This window comes from Miniopterus schreibersii, assembly GCF_964146895.1.
Source record: "Miniopterus schreibersii genome assembly, chromosome: 1".
In the NCBI taxonomy this organism is placed as follows: domain Eukaryota; kingdom Metazoa; phylum Chordata; class Mammalia; order Chiroptera; family Miniopteridae; genus Miniopterus; species Miniopterus schreibersii.
The window spans coordinates 129,001,969-129,016,373 of record NC_138101.1 but is presented as its reverse complement, the minus strand read 5'-3'; the positions used below and the strand labels follow the sequence as shown (position 1 = coordinate 129,016,373).

General features: G+C 38.9%; 1 protein-coding gene across 2 annotated transcripts in view; it reads right to left on the bottom strand.

The window, feature by feature from the left end:
• Positions 1–14,405, bottom strand: part of PRKD1 (protein kinase D1) — a gene marked incomplete at its 5' end in the record, with an annotated part of 298,282 nt that overhangs the window by 9,559 nt on the left and 274,318 nt on the right. For both annotated transcript variants that reach the window (XM_081120461.1, XM_081120462.1), the window contains 3 exons: positions 9,352–9,619; positions 10,515–10,613; positions 11,157–11,318. In XM_081120461.1, the coding sequence (XP_080976587.1) occupies positions 9,352–9,619; positions 10,515–10,613; positions 11,157–11,318 (529 nt within the window). The remainder of the gene's footprint in view (positions 1–9,351; positions 9,620–10,514; positions 10,614–11,156; positions 11,319–14,405) is intronic.

Genomic DNA, 14,405 nt, shown 5'->3' with positions numbered 1-14,405 from the left:
TTTCATTATATAATTGGGATTTATAGGAAACCTTTTGGGGGCAAATAAAGATCCAATTTTTGAGTACTTTATAATGCCAATGTTCTTGCTAAAATGTCTTTTGATCAGTTTCTCCCTACAAATTATTTGTTAGAGAAAATGCCATTAATTTTATTTTATCAAAATAAGCAGTTCCTTTCCTGGAGGGGAATCTTTTCAGAAGTTAACTCATTTGAACTTAAAAAATTCACTCTACTAGTAGGTATTACTTTAATTACTGTATGCCTTTGGCTCATAATTTTAAAGTTCCTTATTGTTGAACAAAATGTATGCTCTTTTTAAAAAAAAACAAAAAAGTTAAATACAAGCAATCTCAGAATTTCAAGTAGAGATTGCTTAACAAGTTAAACCCCAGTGGAAGTTCTGACCTACATCATTCACTTTGGTTTATCAATCGTGACACTCTCCTGGCGCCCAGTCCAGCACTGGTAAGCGTTTAGTTCCCCGGCCAGTCCCCCTGCATCTCCTCTACTCTGTTACGTCGGACAGCAGTGCTAATATGTTGACAAGTAAATCTCTTCATTAACATTCAGCAGGCTTGCTGGATCTCTGAGCCTCATAAGCTGCTACAAACACAGTTTAATTATTAAAATGACAATTGTCTTTCTTTTGTTTCTCATACCATTGGATTTCTGGGTCTCGTCTATGCGAGGCTTATTTTCAATGAAGTTATTTTTTGTTTTGAACAATATATAGTGAAAAAGGGACCTACAGCTGGTTCCTTTTCATGGCAAAGTGCTACTTCCAACGTAAGTGTTTAGTGTCCTGGAACACTGTGGAATTCTGAAAACATACCACGTGGTAATGGTGCTAGGCTTTTATTTCGCTTTGCTTTGTGTTTGTACTGGCTGCATTTTTCATCTCCAATTTCTGGGGGAAAAACACACTTGTGACCAATTTTACTTGAATTTACCACATTGAATGACAAAAAGTTGCCTTTTAAAATAAAATTTAGATGCTTTGATAAATTTAGTGGTACATTATTATAGCCACTTTATGCCTTGAGATGCCATGTATTCTACACTGTACATAAATGTCAGCAGAGGACCGAGACCAAGTAGAGGCATAACAGAGCTGTGCTAATCGGGGAAAGGCAGAGGCAGAAATCCTTCCACTGGGACTGTGGAAACGCAAAGTGGAAAAAGTCTGCGTCCCTGGTGCACCAGCACCATTCGCTGATTTTAAACCAAAGACAAGCTATAGGATTAATGCGAGGACATTTCCTTTTCCTCCCCTTTGTATATGTGGTATGTCAAGGCTTCGTGTCTGATCGTAATTCTTGATAGTACTAACTAGCCATGTGACTCTGAAACTGAGCAGTAACATCACAGCAGGTGACCTGAGAATAGGTGCTTCTTCAGGCTTCACCTGTGAACACAGAAAATGATCTCTGTCGGCGGGGGTCGGGGCTCATTGTGAGACAATTTCCAAGGTTGCCTCTGTGTTGATTACTGCCTGCTTGCCTCCCTAATGGCATGTAAGGGAATATCAAAACTCGAAAGGAAAAAACAGTAATTTCTCTGGTGATCTTCATGGTCTATTACCAACGGTCCTCAAATTTACCATGTGTTTCTAATTGAACACATCTATTCCACCTGATGATGGAAATGGACTTTTATTCTAACACATGCTCTCCCTGTGCTGCAGGGTTGTCAGCGCTCCCCTAGAAAGATCACTTGCAAATCACATCTCTCTCTGCCAGCTGTACAGTCCACATCACTCGGTTATGTGTCTTCTCTGACTCCTCTAAGAATAAACTCTTGGGAAAACAAGGTCATAGATGAAAAAGAAAATTTAAGATGTGTATTATGATCTTGAGCAACTGATGGAATGTAGGAGAAGAGCATTCATTTGACTTTCCACTGGCACACTGTCCTTTGTGTTGGCAGAGACGGGCTCAGAGACTGCGTATTCTTCATCTGCTCAGGCCTCATGCCAGGGCTGGTGTCAGAGAAAAGGAACTATAACCCTCTAGCTCTTCAGCGATTAACAGTTATATATAAAATATTAAAATAATATATTATATATTGTCTGTTTATTTAAAGTTTCAAACAAATCTTAAGCCAGGCATGAAAGAATTAAAGATATAGAAAGGGTTGTATTGTACTCCCTTTATTCCTGGAGCCTTCTTTCCCTCCATGCACTTTTGTTCATTTTTATTATTTTCTTTGAAAGTGTCATATGCACCTGGTAAAAGATCTAAACCAATCAGTGAGAAGGGTTCAACATGAAAAATAAAAACCTCTCATCTCATTTATTAGACCTGCCCTCCAGAGATGGCCTTTTAACTATTTAAAAAATTTCTTCTGATTGCCCCTATATCTTTCAATAATAAACACAGTATCTTTATGGTCAATTCAATACTTTCAACCAGTGCTACTCCGTGGATCAATGCCAGTCTGTGACCTGTTAATTGGTTTGTGATGAGATAAGTACAAAAAGTGAGACTCTTTGGAAACGTTTTATAGCATTTTGACATTGCTGTCACATTTTTATTATGTTTTATTATACAGGGCTGAGCAAAACTAGGTTTACAGTTGTGAGTATGTGAAACAGAGTTTATTCTTGCATTATGATCTAAGTATTTATTATTTTCAATACAAACAACTGTAAACCTACTTTTGCCCCACCCTGTATGTTGGGAAATGAAAATAAAATAAAACTGGTCCTCTATTACAGATAGTTTGAAAAGAACCATCTCACAAAACCAAAACACTGATCCCCTTCCATTAAAGAAAATGAATCAACTAATTTAAGTGTTTCTCTACTTTATTGCCCTCCTCCCTTTTCCAATTAAGTTAGTTATATTAAGTTATTACAGTGACCACCTCTGTAATTTAGAACCGTCCCTGGCACACAATATAGGATATATATACACACAGGAATATGTAGCATTTATTAAAAAGTATTAACTCAGGACTGAATCATGTGTTAAGTGTTCCAGGTGAAGGTATATAACTCAATCCAGTCACCCAGGCACAATGCCATGTGAGCTCTGAAATTCAGGGCTCTTACAGCTCTCCCCACCAGCTCTCTGACCTCCTCCTTCCCAGGGGTGGAGAAGTTTTATTATTTACATTCTTTTGCATAATTATAATGAAGCTACACATGCTGGTCTGCAGGTTATCTACAATCTGACTATAGGATTGTAACACATATCCCCTATAGCCTAAAACCTATAACCCCATGACCTGCAAGGTCGAATTTCTAAATCTGTGGCTCACTCAAAGGACAATTTTCAAGTGTTAAAAGGGTTCTCTTTTCCTATATTTTTCTAATTGCTCAAATCATTACACATATGTTAATTACACTTTATTATACAACTTTTTGTATTTCCTGTTTATATTTTTTCTTCTTTCTTCTTGACAAAAGCAGCCTGTACTTCTTTTTGTATTTGTGCTATTTTCATGGCGATCTATGTTAAATACATTTGACATTTTGAACAAATTACATATCCTGACATTAAATACCTGATAAAGAAGATGATATGAATGTATGATGTATTTTTTTTTTAATGAGAAATGTTATAATTTATCTAAACTTGAATATTGGGAACATAGTTTAAATTTTTTTGGAGCCCTGTCAGCTGTGAGGTCTTCAGGGGTTCCTGACTTTAACTGTAATTCCTCCCTCTTGAGCCAAGGCTCTCGAGCAGTGTTTTCCAAAGTGTGTCCACAGACTTCGTACATTTTCAACACAGGATGGCATTTTATGGGGGTGGAGTCTGGACCTCTCCACTTTTAACTAGCCCTTCTGCCAAAGTTTAAAACTGCTTGCGATAGACCTAGAGCCAGACCATGACAGGTTGTTTAAAATGAGCCATAACCCAGGAGGTTCTTGGCAAGATTATGAGGAATTCCCTGCCTTGCAAACATTCCCATGTTTTGACTGTTAGCTAGTTTTTCCATTTCCCATTTCCAAGCTCTACACCCTTAGTACCTACTTCTTAAGTCATAGACTGAGTCTTGCTTGCAATTTCCTGATTTTTTTTTTTTTTTTTTGGTAACATCCACCCAGGATTCAGCCTTGTGGTGCACTACATGCAACAAACATAAAGGGCAACCTGGTCTTTCTCTGGCTGTTCTGGAATTCCTAAAAATGCAACGAAAGGAAGGGCGTATTGGTACATGATCAAGGAAGGCACAATTTCCTCAGTTTCATCTGATTATCTAAAAATGTTTAAGTGATAATAGGCTGCCCTTTTCATAAGATAAAGTAAATTTGCCTGATCAAGAAAATATTTTAAAACAGGTGCACAAGTCTTTTCACGGAACTGAGAAAAGTCACAGGATGGATATGCTAAGGGCAGAGCTGGAATAAAGTATGAGATGACCCTGGAGGTGAGAGCAAGGCCACGCTTAATTATGGATGGGTAAGTCATGGACAAGCTTGATGATGTCAGACCATCCAGATCCTCACAACGATGAAATGAAACAAGATGGGACATACAGCACTGCCTGGGAATGAACTGAAACGCTCCCTAACTCCCTCTCCATGATGACCTAGTCTCTTGTGCTTTCATTTGTAATCATCTGATTCATTCTGGAGTGTTTTCTTGTATACATACATTCTTATTTAGTTATATGTATAACTATACATAATGTAAGAATTTAATTTTATATAAACTACATTTGTAACTATAATTAAATGTTTAGTTACAATATAACTTTATGTAATTGTAGTTGTGTGTGTAACTAAATACAACTGTACAGACAGATGTAGAGATAATGCAAAGTGATTGGGAAATAGAAAGTGTTCAATATATTTAGCTATGATAGTAATATCGATCACTATGTTGTGTACTTTCCAGTACAATTTCATTGACTACTTAAAATAACCCAGTGAGTTAGGAATTTGTGTCACCATATCTCAGACAAGAAAACTGAGACCTAAGAGAAAAGGAAGTCGGATGAGATCATGAAGACACTTAAGTGGAAGGGCTCTCAACTTCGGTCTTTATCGCAACACGATCTTGTTTCCCTATATTTTTAGACCTTACTAAAAATTCTGTCACTATTCTAGCTCTAAGTATGTAAAAGCACATTAAAAGTTTAATATGATAGCATGGCTACATTCATTAAGAAGGTAATCAAGAGACTATAAAAGCAGTGTTAGGTAAGAACATCTACCTTGGAGCCAGTTGACAGGATCTGTACCTGGGCCCACCCAGGGCAAGCCACTTAGCCCTCTGTGCCTGCCCTGCCCCATCTTTAAAATGGAAACAATAGTATCTGCTTAAGGGTTGGGACAATTAAAAGTTCATATCTATAGTGTTAAAATTAGTGCTTGGTTACAGTGCAAATATTGCAGAAGTGTTAGCTACTATTATTTTCTTTCAAAATTTCATTTTACTGTTTTCATTTTACTTATATGCTAAGTTTTCCTCAAATTTTCTCTTATTTTTTCAAATCATACTTGGATTCACACACAAAATAACACCCCCCAACAAAACCAAAAAACCCCTATTTTTATAATGGGCACCTGTTATGCTTGTGTGTTTGTTTTTAGCCTAGGATCTTTTTCCTGCAGGAACTTTCTCTCTCCAGCCTGCAGGGGCTCTCCAGCATCCGCAGGGCTAACCAGGCCAGAGCCCTGTGGTGACTTGAGATTGTTCCTAGGCCTGATGGGATTGAAGCATGGCCAATCAGTGCTCGTTTCAGAGACTCTGTGGCCACGGAGAGAATGATTTCCATTCTGAGATCATGTGCAGTGAGCAGCATGTAAGCTGGGAGCTGATGGGGGATCCCCTTTGAATCACATGCAGAGTCCAACTGAGAAGGGAGCCATCGTAACATAAGGCTGAACAGAGAGACAGAGAAATGTGACCCTTTCTCCATCTCTCACTCGACAGGATTTAGATGAATGATGTTCACCTTTTGGACTCCCCAGTGGTGTGAGTCAGGTAACCTTCTGCCTAAGTTAGCTAGAGGTAGGCTTCTATTATTTGCACACAAGAGTCCTGATGAACTCATTGATAAATTATTAGTAAGCATACCTCCAGAATGCCAGTACTTGGCTTGTTATATTATCATAGCAAAAATCATTAATGTGTTTAAAATATCACCTGTAGGTTCCTAAAGAGCAAACCATAAAAAATGAGCACCCTTTGGTGTGTGACAATGTGTGGTGGAAGGAATGAAGGCAAAAGGTTTGAAGTCCAAGCCCTACCACTGAGTGACCTGAGGCAAGTCCCTGAGCCTTTCTGGTTTCTACTACAGACTAAACAAGTTACTTATTAGAGGATTGTTGCAAAGATCAAATAGACAATGACAGCTGAAGCATTCCAACATATAGTATCATATTGTATCAAATCCAGGTCGACACTAACAGAAAAAAATGCGTGATAAGAAAATTTTTCATTCTGACACATCTGTGTATGCTACAAAGACCTCATAACTTTCTTTTTTTCTTTTGCCTTTTCATGCCAAAGGGGGAAAAATACAATTAAAGATATGCCTGAAGAACGCTTAGGAATCATCAGTATGCATATATTTTGTAAAATTATACAATCAATTCTTGGTTTTCCGCCAGAGCAATTCTTAACTTAGAGTTCTGCTGTTCTCTTCCTGAATCCAAATCCTTGGCTCACCCCTCACTTGCCTTCAGAGGTGCCTTTCACAGCCTTTATCTCATTGAGCCTCTATTACCAATTCACTACGTAGGCAGAAATCACTACCCTGTTTCACAGATGAAGACCTGAAGCTCAGGAGAGGTAAATGATGGCTGATTAGAAGAGCACATAGGCCTGTATCTCCAACTGCTTGACTATTGATCTTTACCTTTGACTGAGGTGTCTACCTTTTTATTTCCACGTATCTGGATTCTTAGTGTTCTGGTGTGGTTTACAGTATCCTGAGATTAAAAATGACTAATATCAGTTGTGACAGCTCTTTGCCAGACACTAGTTTGCTTGCATATTTATCAGATCCCATGTGCTTAAAATTATTGGGTACCAGCAGCCCCTGTTATAACTTCTAATCAGGAAATTATTTGTTCTCAAAAAGGTAGTGGGATAGAATCTGGGCCTCTAACTACCTCACCTGGTATGATGACATAATTTAACTAACTTTTCTTTATGTTTGAGTACTAGTTCTGTTTACACACTAACAGTTAGGTAACTCATTTGCCATTCAGAACCTTCATTAGCAAATAGCACAACTCCTGTGCCTCAAAGGCAAGAATGAACCACAGGAAGATGCTGAGAAGAGAGGCCAGTTAATTCCCAAATTGACACTTGGGTCATTTGGAAAAGTGAGGGTTCTACTTGAGCCGGTCTACACATCACTTTGAGTAATAGGAGGTTTTTAGTGCTTAGACATATCTACAGGCAAGTAAATGTGTACTTCCTGGTCAACTAGAGATGCCTCTTGAATTATATGAGGTAATCCCCTCTTTCTGAAATGCTGTCTTTCTTCCTTTTCATTCTCTAGTGACTGGCCTAGGTTCCATCTCTTCTGAATATGCAGTTCTAGCCAGTCTAGTCCACAGTGTTCTGCTTCCTCTGACCCCGGAGACCCCGGTTTTATACCTGGCTAACAATTCAAGGACATAAATGATCATTTTCCCAAATTTACATAACTCATCTCTCCAACATGCTTTCAAATTCTTCAGAAGACATTTATGGTCTGTCCTTTACTTTCATGTTACTTACGATGTATGTATATCATGGTTTCCCAAAAAGAGTGTCTTGAGCTATTGATAGCTATGTTTCTGGTCTCTATTAACAATGGTACTTAAACATTCATCATTGATAGCTATTCATTTCTGGCCTAAATAGTTGATATCTGCATAAAAATCCCGTACATTTCCATGATACCAGAGGGGAACACTTATTCCACTACTTCAAAAAAAGTACTCCACTATTTCAAGAAAAAAAATTTTAAGCGTGAAGGTGTTTTCCTAATGTTCTCTTCTTGCATAACAGAAAAATGTCTGGCCTCACTGTAGTAAAATCATCAAGTTATTTTACTGGATTTCGATAGAATATAATGGTAACCATGTTCAGAGGTAATGTTTTCTTGCACGGGTACTGGTCACAAGATTATTTGATAATTCCCTCTTTTCTGTCTCCTGAAAAAAAATTACCCTTCACTTTTGCCTCTGTTGAATTATCCTAAATATATCATTAGTCCTTTGGCTACATGCCAGTTCTTTTGTAGGTCACAGATTCATTTAAAATATATCCATCTAACTATGATTTATAACTAATTAAGATGATGATGGACGGCTCTTGGCCTTTAATACCAACAGCAGTCTAAGAACTTAATTATACCATTTTTTTATTTCTACACAACCCCATGCAATAACAGTTATCAAAGAGATGTTTATCTATGAAGTAGTTGCCTTTTCAAGTGGTGGAAAATCAGAGCAAACTTAGAACTAGGCGCTGCCTGAAAAAAGAAGCTGGATAGTGGTTTAAAATGTATGTGCAGACTTTCTGGTATGAATTCTGGCTCTCCCACTTCTCAGCAGTATGATTCTGGCTTGTGTGTTCTCATGTGAAATACAGGTATAATAGTCAGACCTATCTTACTGGGTTTTTGTGAGAATTAAACTCAGAAGCACATTCACGGAGGATCCCCTTTCGGGAGCGCTGAGCAAGCCGTCTTCCCTGCCCGGCCTGCCCCTGCTTCTTTTAAAACTCTCTCTTCATTTAAGAAGGACACCTTTGTTAAGAAGAATTTAAATTTAAATGATGCAACACGCCCAAGGTAATCGATCCCCCAAAATTATCAGAGATACATATAAGAAATTATACATAAAGATTATCTAATACCGAAGAAATAAAAACAACCTAAATATACCAGGGAAACGACTAAATAAAATAACATACATGCTCTAATGTCACACAATGGTACTCAGTACAAAAAGAACTTGGTATTCTAATATAAGAAATATGACCATTAAAATATCAGTAGCACAAAGTTCTTGTGTTCATAATAGATTAAAAGTGCTTAATACAGAAACAAGCCTATAGTCTTACTTGTATACTAAGATTACGCCAAGTAAAGATTAGGTATTACCCCTTACCAATGCATAAATATTTATATATTCTAAGGAAACAGCCCAAAATACTAACAATTTCTCTGTCTCATTTACCTCTTAATGTGTACGTTTCAATTTTTCTATAACAGGCACATTTCCTTAGAAGATATTTCTGGCCTCCATTCCCTTCACCTCTCAATCCACCTCAGTTTGTTCCCCTACTCCAATGAGTAATTCCCAAGGAGCATGTCTACATTTAATAACTAACCGCTGAAATAATAACCGAAGGAGCCTTCAAGCACTATTGATTTTGAAAGGGAACGTTACCTTCGGGAGAGATTTCCTTCCAGGGGTTGGGAGGGTACATGAACGCGGCGTTCTGGATCTGGTCGTGAATGTCTTCGTCCTCATTGAACGGGAAGGTGCCGCTGAGGCTGACGTAGATGATGACCCCGACCGACCACATGTCCAGGGAGCGGTTGTAGCCCTTGTTCCTTAGGACCTCGGGAGCCAGGTAGGCCGGGGTGCCCACCACCGACCTCCGGAAAGACTTCTCGCCGATGATGCGGGCAAAACCGAAATCACACAGCTTCACCTGGGGATAACAACGGTTTGCAGACAGGGTCAGGGCAGGGGCCGTGTGTGCCTCAGCCCAGGCCTGCGAAGAGCATCCTGGATGGGCTTCTGGGGGGAAGGGGTGGCTGTTTTCCATTTTAAGCACTTGAAGGCAGTGGTTTATGTATTGATACAAAACTGCGTATTTAATCATAAAAATACCTTCTAAACATGTCCCTTCCTCCTCCATGCCTCGAACCAAGAGATCAGTGGGAAATTATGTGTACTCAGCAGTGGGTAATATTGTTTTTACAAGGCAGGAAAACATTGTGCGAATCAGGGAGGCTTAACGCAAGGGCTTATTATAAATAAAGGTGGAAGGACAAGCACAGGACACGTGATGTCACCCATAAGGATCCTCATAATGAGCCCTTCACGGGCACCCAGGCAGGACCTGAAGGCGACCGGCAGGCGAGGCTGGACAGCCACCTTGGTCAGGTCATGGCAGATACCAGACTCCCTGGGAGAGAGAGATCCAGTTGTTTTCCACCCCCTGAGCGGAGGGAAAGAAGAAACTTCTGCATCTGCGCCTGAGAACAACACTGGGTTCTAATGTCCTGCCCGGCAGCAGAGAGCTGGGGGCATCCCGGGCCTCTCCAGAGTCCCCACCGTCGGGCCGGGGCCCTGAACGCTGGCCGAGGGCTACACCCAGTGGGAGCCGCGTGGCTCAGGAAGGCCCACTGTGTGCTCTGGGCCGGCTGGGCCGCAGGGCAGGGCCGAAAGCCCAGTCCCAGCAACGCAGGAGGCAGCACATAGTGGCACCGAACGTGGGACATTTGCAACAAATAAACGTTCTGAGGGAAGAGGGGACGCGATGCCGCCCGGCAGCGGGGGACGCTGTCATTGGCTTTGTGCTGAGAGGCCTTCAGACTTGCCTGAGGGAAGGGATCGGCCGAGGCGAGCAACACGTTTTCTGGTTTGAGGTCACAGTGAACGATATTTTTAAAGTGAAGATGCCGCAAAGCCACGAGGATCTATAAAGAAGGAAATCATCGAAATCATTTCACTTCGGTTTTTTAGTTTATTTTAAAATGTCTCCTATTAGGACATAAATTCAAAAGGCCAAGAGAGAACTCACAATGAACCGTTAAAACTTCTTTATGCTCAAGACACTGAACTAAGCTAGATTACCATGGCAAGTTCCTAAGGAAACTTTAATGGAAAAAGTGGCATTTTATGGTATCCATGTAGCAATCAAGATGGGTGTAGATAAAAGAATTCAATAATATCTAACAGGGATATCCATTATTGATTTTTTTTCAAACAACCAGGACTCAGCCACTATGCATTTTATAATTTCATGAGGAGTTTTAATCCATGGACCTGCATACTCATTACTCAGTATACTGGGCTCTGGCCACCACGATACTACAATAAGCCACCGCAACATGTTTGAGTCTAGTTTAGACTCTGGGGGTAGCGGCTATATAATAAGGCTAGAAAGCTTTAGTTAAACAGTGATAACATTTGACATTAAATATTATCTTTTTTTTATCTGTCTCTAATTGATTTCTTACCTGAGTAATTAAAAACTTCGTTATGTGCTCTGGCAACCTGCCCTTTTCACTTGACAAGATCATCTCCAGCATGTCTCCATGGAGTTTCTCCATAACAACAAACACTCTTTCAGGCGTCTCAAACATACACTCCAAATTCACAACACCAGGATGATGCAGGTTCTATTAAAGATAAATAAAGCACTTGAAGAAAATGAGTTTTTTGATCCTGGTTGGCAAGCTCACTGATTATACAAAACTGTTGAAGCCACAATCTATGGAGAAACCCACAGTTAAGATTTTAACACCCCTAAATTTCACATGTGTTACCTTGTATTTTTAAAATTTTAATGTCTCCAAAAAAATACATCTTTACTTTCTATGCACACTAAAATTGTTTTTTCTATGCTAAAAATCCAAGTTCCAGCACAGTGAATTGCTAATTAGGTTTTAATTAGAATACCATATTGAGAAATCTGTAATTCCTTAGGATCACCTCCAATATTAAGCATACTGTCTTCAATATGCATGCAAGGCAACCTCGCACACTTGGTAGAAATTTAATGTAGAAAAGGTGAAATTTGTACACGTAGTACATCTGACTGCACAGGGGAAGCACATTAGTCCAAACCTTTTGGAACTGCTCTGCTTCTGGAGGCTGCAGTAGTTTACCTTGGAGTGAAGATCATCATGAAAACAGCAAAAAAAAAACAACACCCCAAAAACAAAAATTATGGAGTCTCTGTTTTGTCCAGGATACTATGGTAGGTGGTAGTCCGGCACTGTCCTCAAGAATTTTATAAATATTTCCACCATAAAGTAATGGCTAATAATGATAGGCTGCATTTGGCTTGACATGTTAATTGTCACATATGTCAAGCAAAATTACTTTTAACATTAGACGGACCTCTGTAATGATGCTTAAGTTGGTCTGTGGTTTTCAACAAAAGCCCTTGATCATTTCACTTTTACTCTTTTTTCTATACACAATAATAAAAAATCCTGATATTTAAAAACCGATTATATATGCCACTTATATTTCAATGAGAAACAGAAAAAAAATCATTAACAAAACTACCAAATGAAAAACCCAGGAACACACTTAGATGCTGAACAGAGAAAAAAGTAAACGAATGCTTTATTTTAGAAAAAAAAACACACAAAAAAATCCCACACCTCACTGAGTGATAAAAATGCATGTAAAATGAAGTTTTCATAAACAACTTGAAACCAAAATAGCCCACTGTTCAGACCTCACGGTGAATACTGGGTGGTGAGCAGCCGAAGGCGCTGTGGGTGAATCTGCAGTGTGGTCACCCCCAGCGCTGCCCATCGGCCAGCAGAGCCTGGCCCTGACTGGACATGAAGCCCCACTATGGTTGGTGGCAGCTCCCATGATGATGACCTGTCCTCAGAGTTTCCTTCTACTACTTGGCAATTTTGATCTCTGCCTCGGATAACTGAGGAGTCTTTTTGATTCTGAAACCCTGGTGCCCAGTCATGCAGTGTCATATGCTCATGGAATGGCCAGTTTCTGGATGTGGCCCAAGAGACATCTGCACATCCGCCCCATGGCCTTTCACCTCCAGATGGCTGAAGTCATTGTTCTTGAAACTGTTAACTGGGCAGATCTGGCTACTTCACATCCTCTGCGTCCAGGGTTACTCTCTCCTGGTCAGAGCCGAAGCATGTGGGGAGAGGGTGGGATTAACAAGACTCACACTCTCACTGATCAGCCCAGTCTGCTGCTTCTGCTGACTCTGGTTTAGGCTATGAAGGTTGGGGGAGAAGAGGGAGTCAGTAGATGACTGGAGCTCTTCTACCTAAATTATCTGATATATATACGTCAACCCTCATGTGTCTCTACCTACATTCCTCTAAGTATGCAAATTCCTAGGGATACTGAAGTCCTTCCCTCAACAGGTTCCTTTTTTCCTTTACTCTACACAACATGACTTGAGGAGCATTCCCTATACAAAGATTAAGACTTTAATGAGTTTATCTAATGGGTGTATTCACAAAAGGTTCTAGCACAAAAGTATAGAACAGATTAATAAGACTGTTCCCTGTCAACTATGTTGTGCCATGTTTACTGTCAACTTGAAGGGCTCTACAAATGTCCTCTAGTGGCATCTTCATGAAAAGGATTAGAGGAAAATTTTGCTATTTCTTGATAAAGAACTTTGAATCCATTAAAAAATACATATACATTCAATGAAAGTATAGAACTAAAGGCATGTATACACAAATGATACAGAAATGTTTTAGAAAAGTTTAAACTCATTCATTTGCTGTACTTGGCCCTTGATCTTTAATAAAAACCTTATGCTTTACAGGTTTGCTAATGAATACATTGAGTGGTAGCTGAAAAATCTTTCCAGTAGCACAATGACTTTATTTTTTCTGCATAGCTAATACATAATAAGTTGATATTTTTAAACTTTATTATGTATGGTTGAGACAAGACCATCATAAATGTTTACTCATGAGCTGTATTTTTTTGCATTGAACCAAATGACCAAACTTGTTTTTACATTTGACAGTAAAAAGAGAAAACACAATATAAAGAATCATTCTGTATTAATCTAAATTCTCTATACTCTACTAGTGTAAAGTACTTCTTTAACCTAGAGAAGATAATATTTGAAGACTGAAAGTAGAAAAAAATTTAAGTTATTATTTTCTATTCCCCTTGCATAATTCATATTATCTTTTAAATACATTAAGAGTAACTCTAAGATAAACTTCAACCACAATGGCCCATGTGACTTGTTCACAATTTAAATTTCCTATTTAAAATATAAAATATATAAACTTTTCCATACAAAATCGCCACTCAACCTTTTCCTCCTAATGTCCAAAATAAGTGAATTAATTCAAAAACGGCTTGACAACTGCAACACATCTATGGCAAACTAGTGTTCAGAAAGAATTTTTGCTGACTTCTCAGGCCCACCTCAGGAATTCAGATAATAATATTTTGTGGCAGAGTAAGTACTACAGGACATTCTGGCCATCTGTTTGTTGCATTTAAGTAATCTAATTTTCAGGAAATGAAACATTTGGTCAAGTACAGGAAAGAATAGTGTCCATTCACACATAACAGATTGATGACATCTCCATGGGGTGAATATAAGTTGTTTTGAAGTCTGGGAGGAAATACCATTTTGGAGATCAAGATAAAAATTTTCCTGACTCAAGTAGCCTAGAGAATTCTTATGTAATCAATGGAGACTAGTCACTAAAAGTAACAATATTTTATATAAAAAA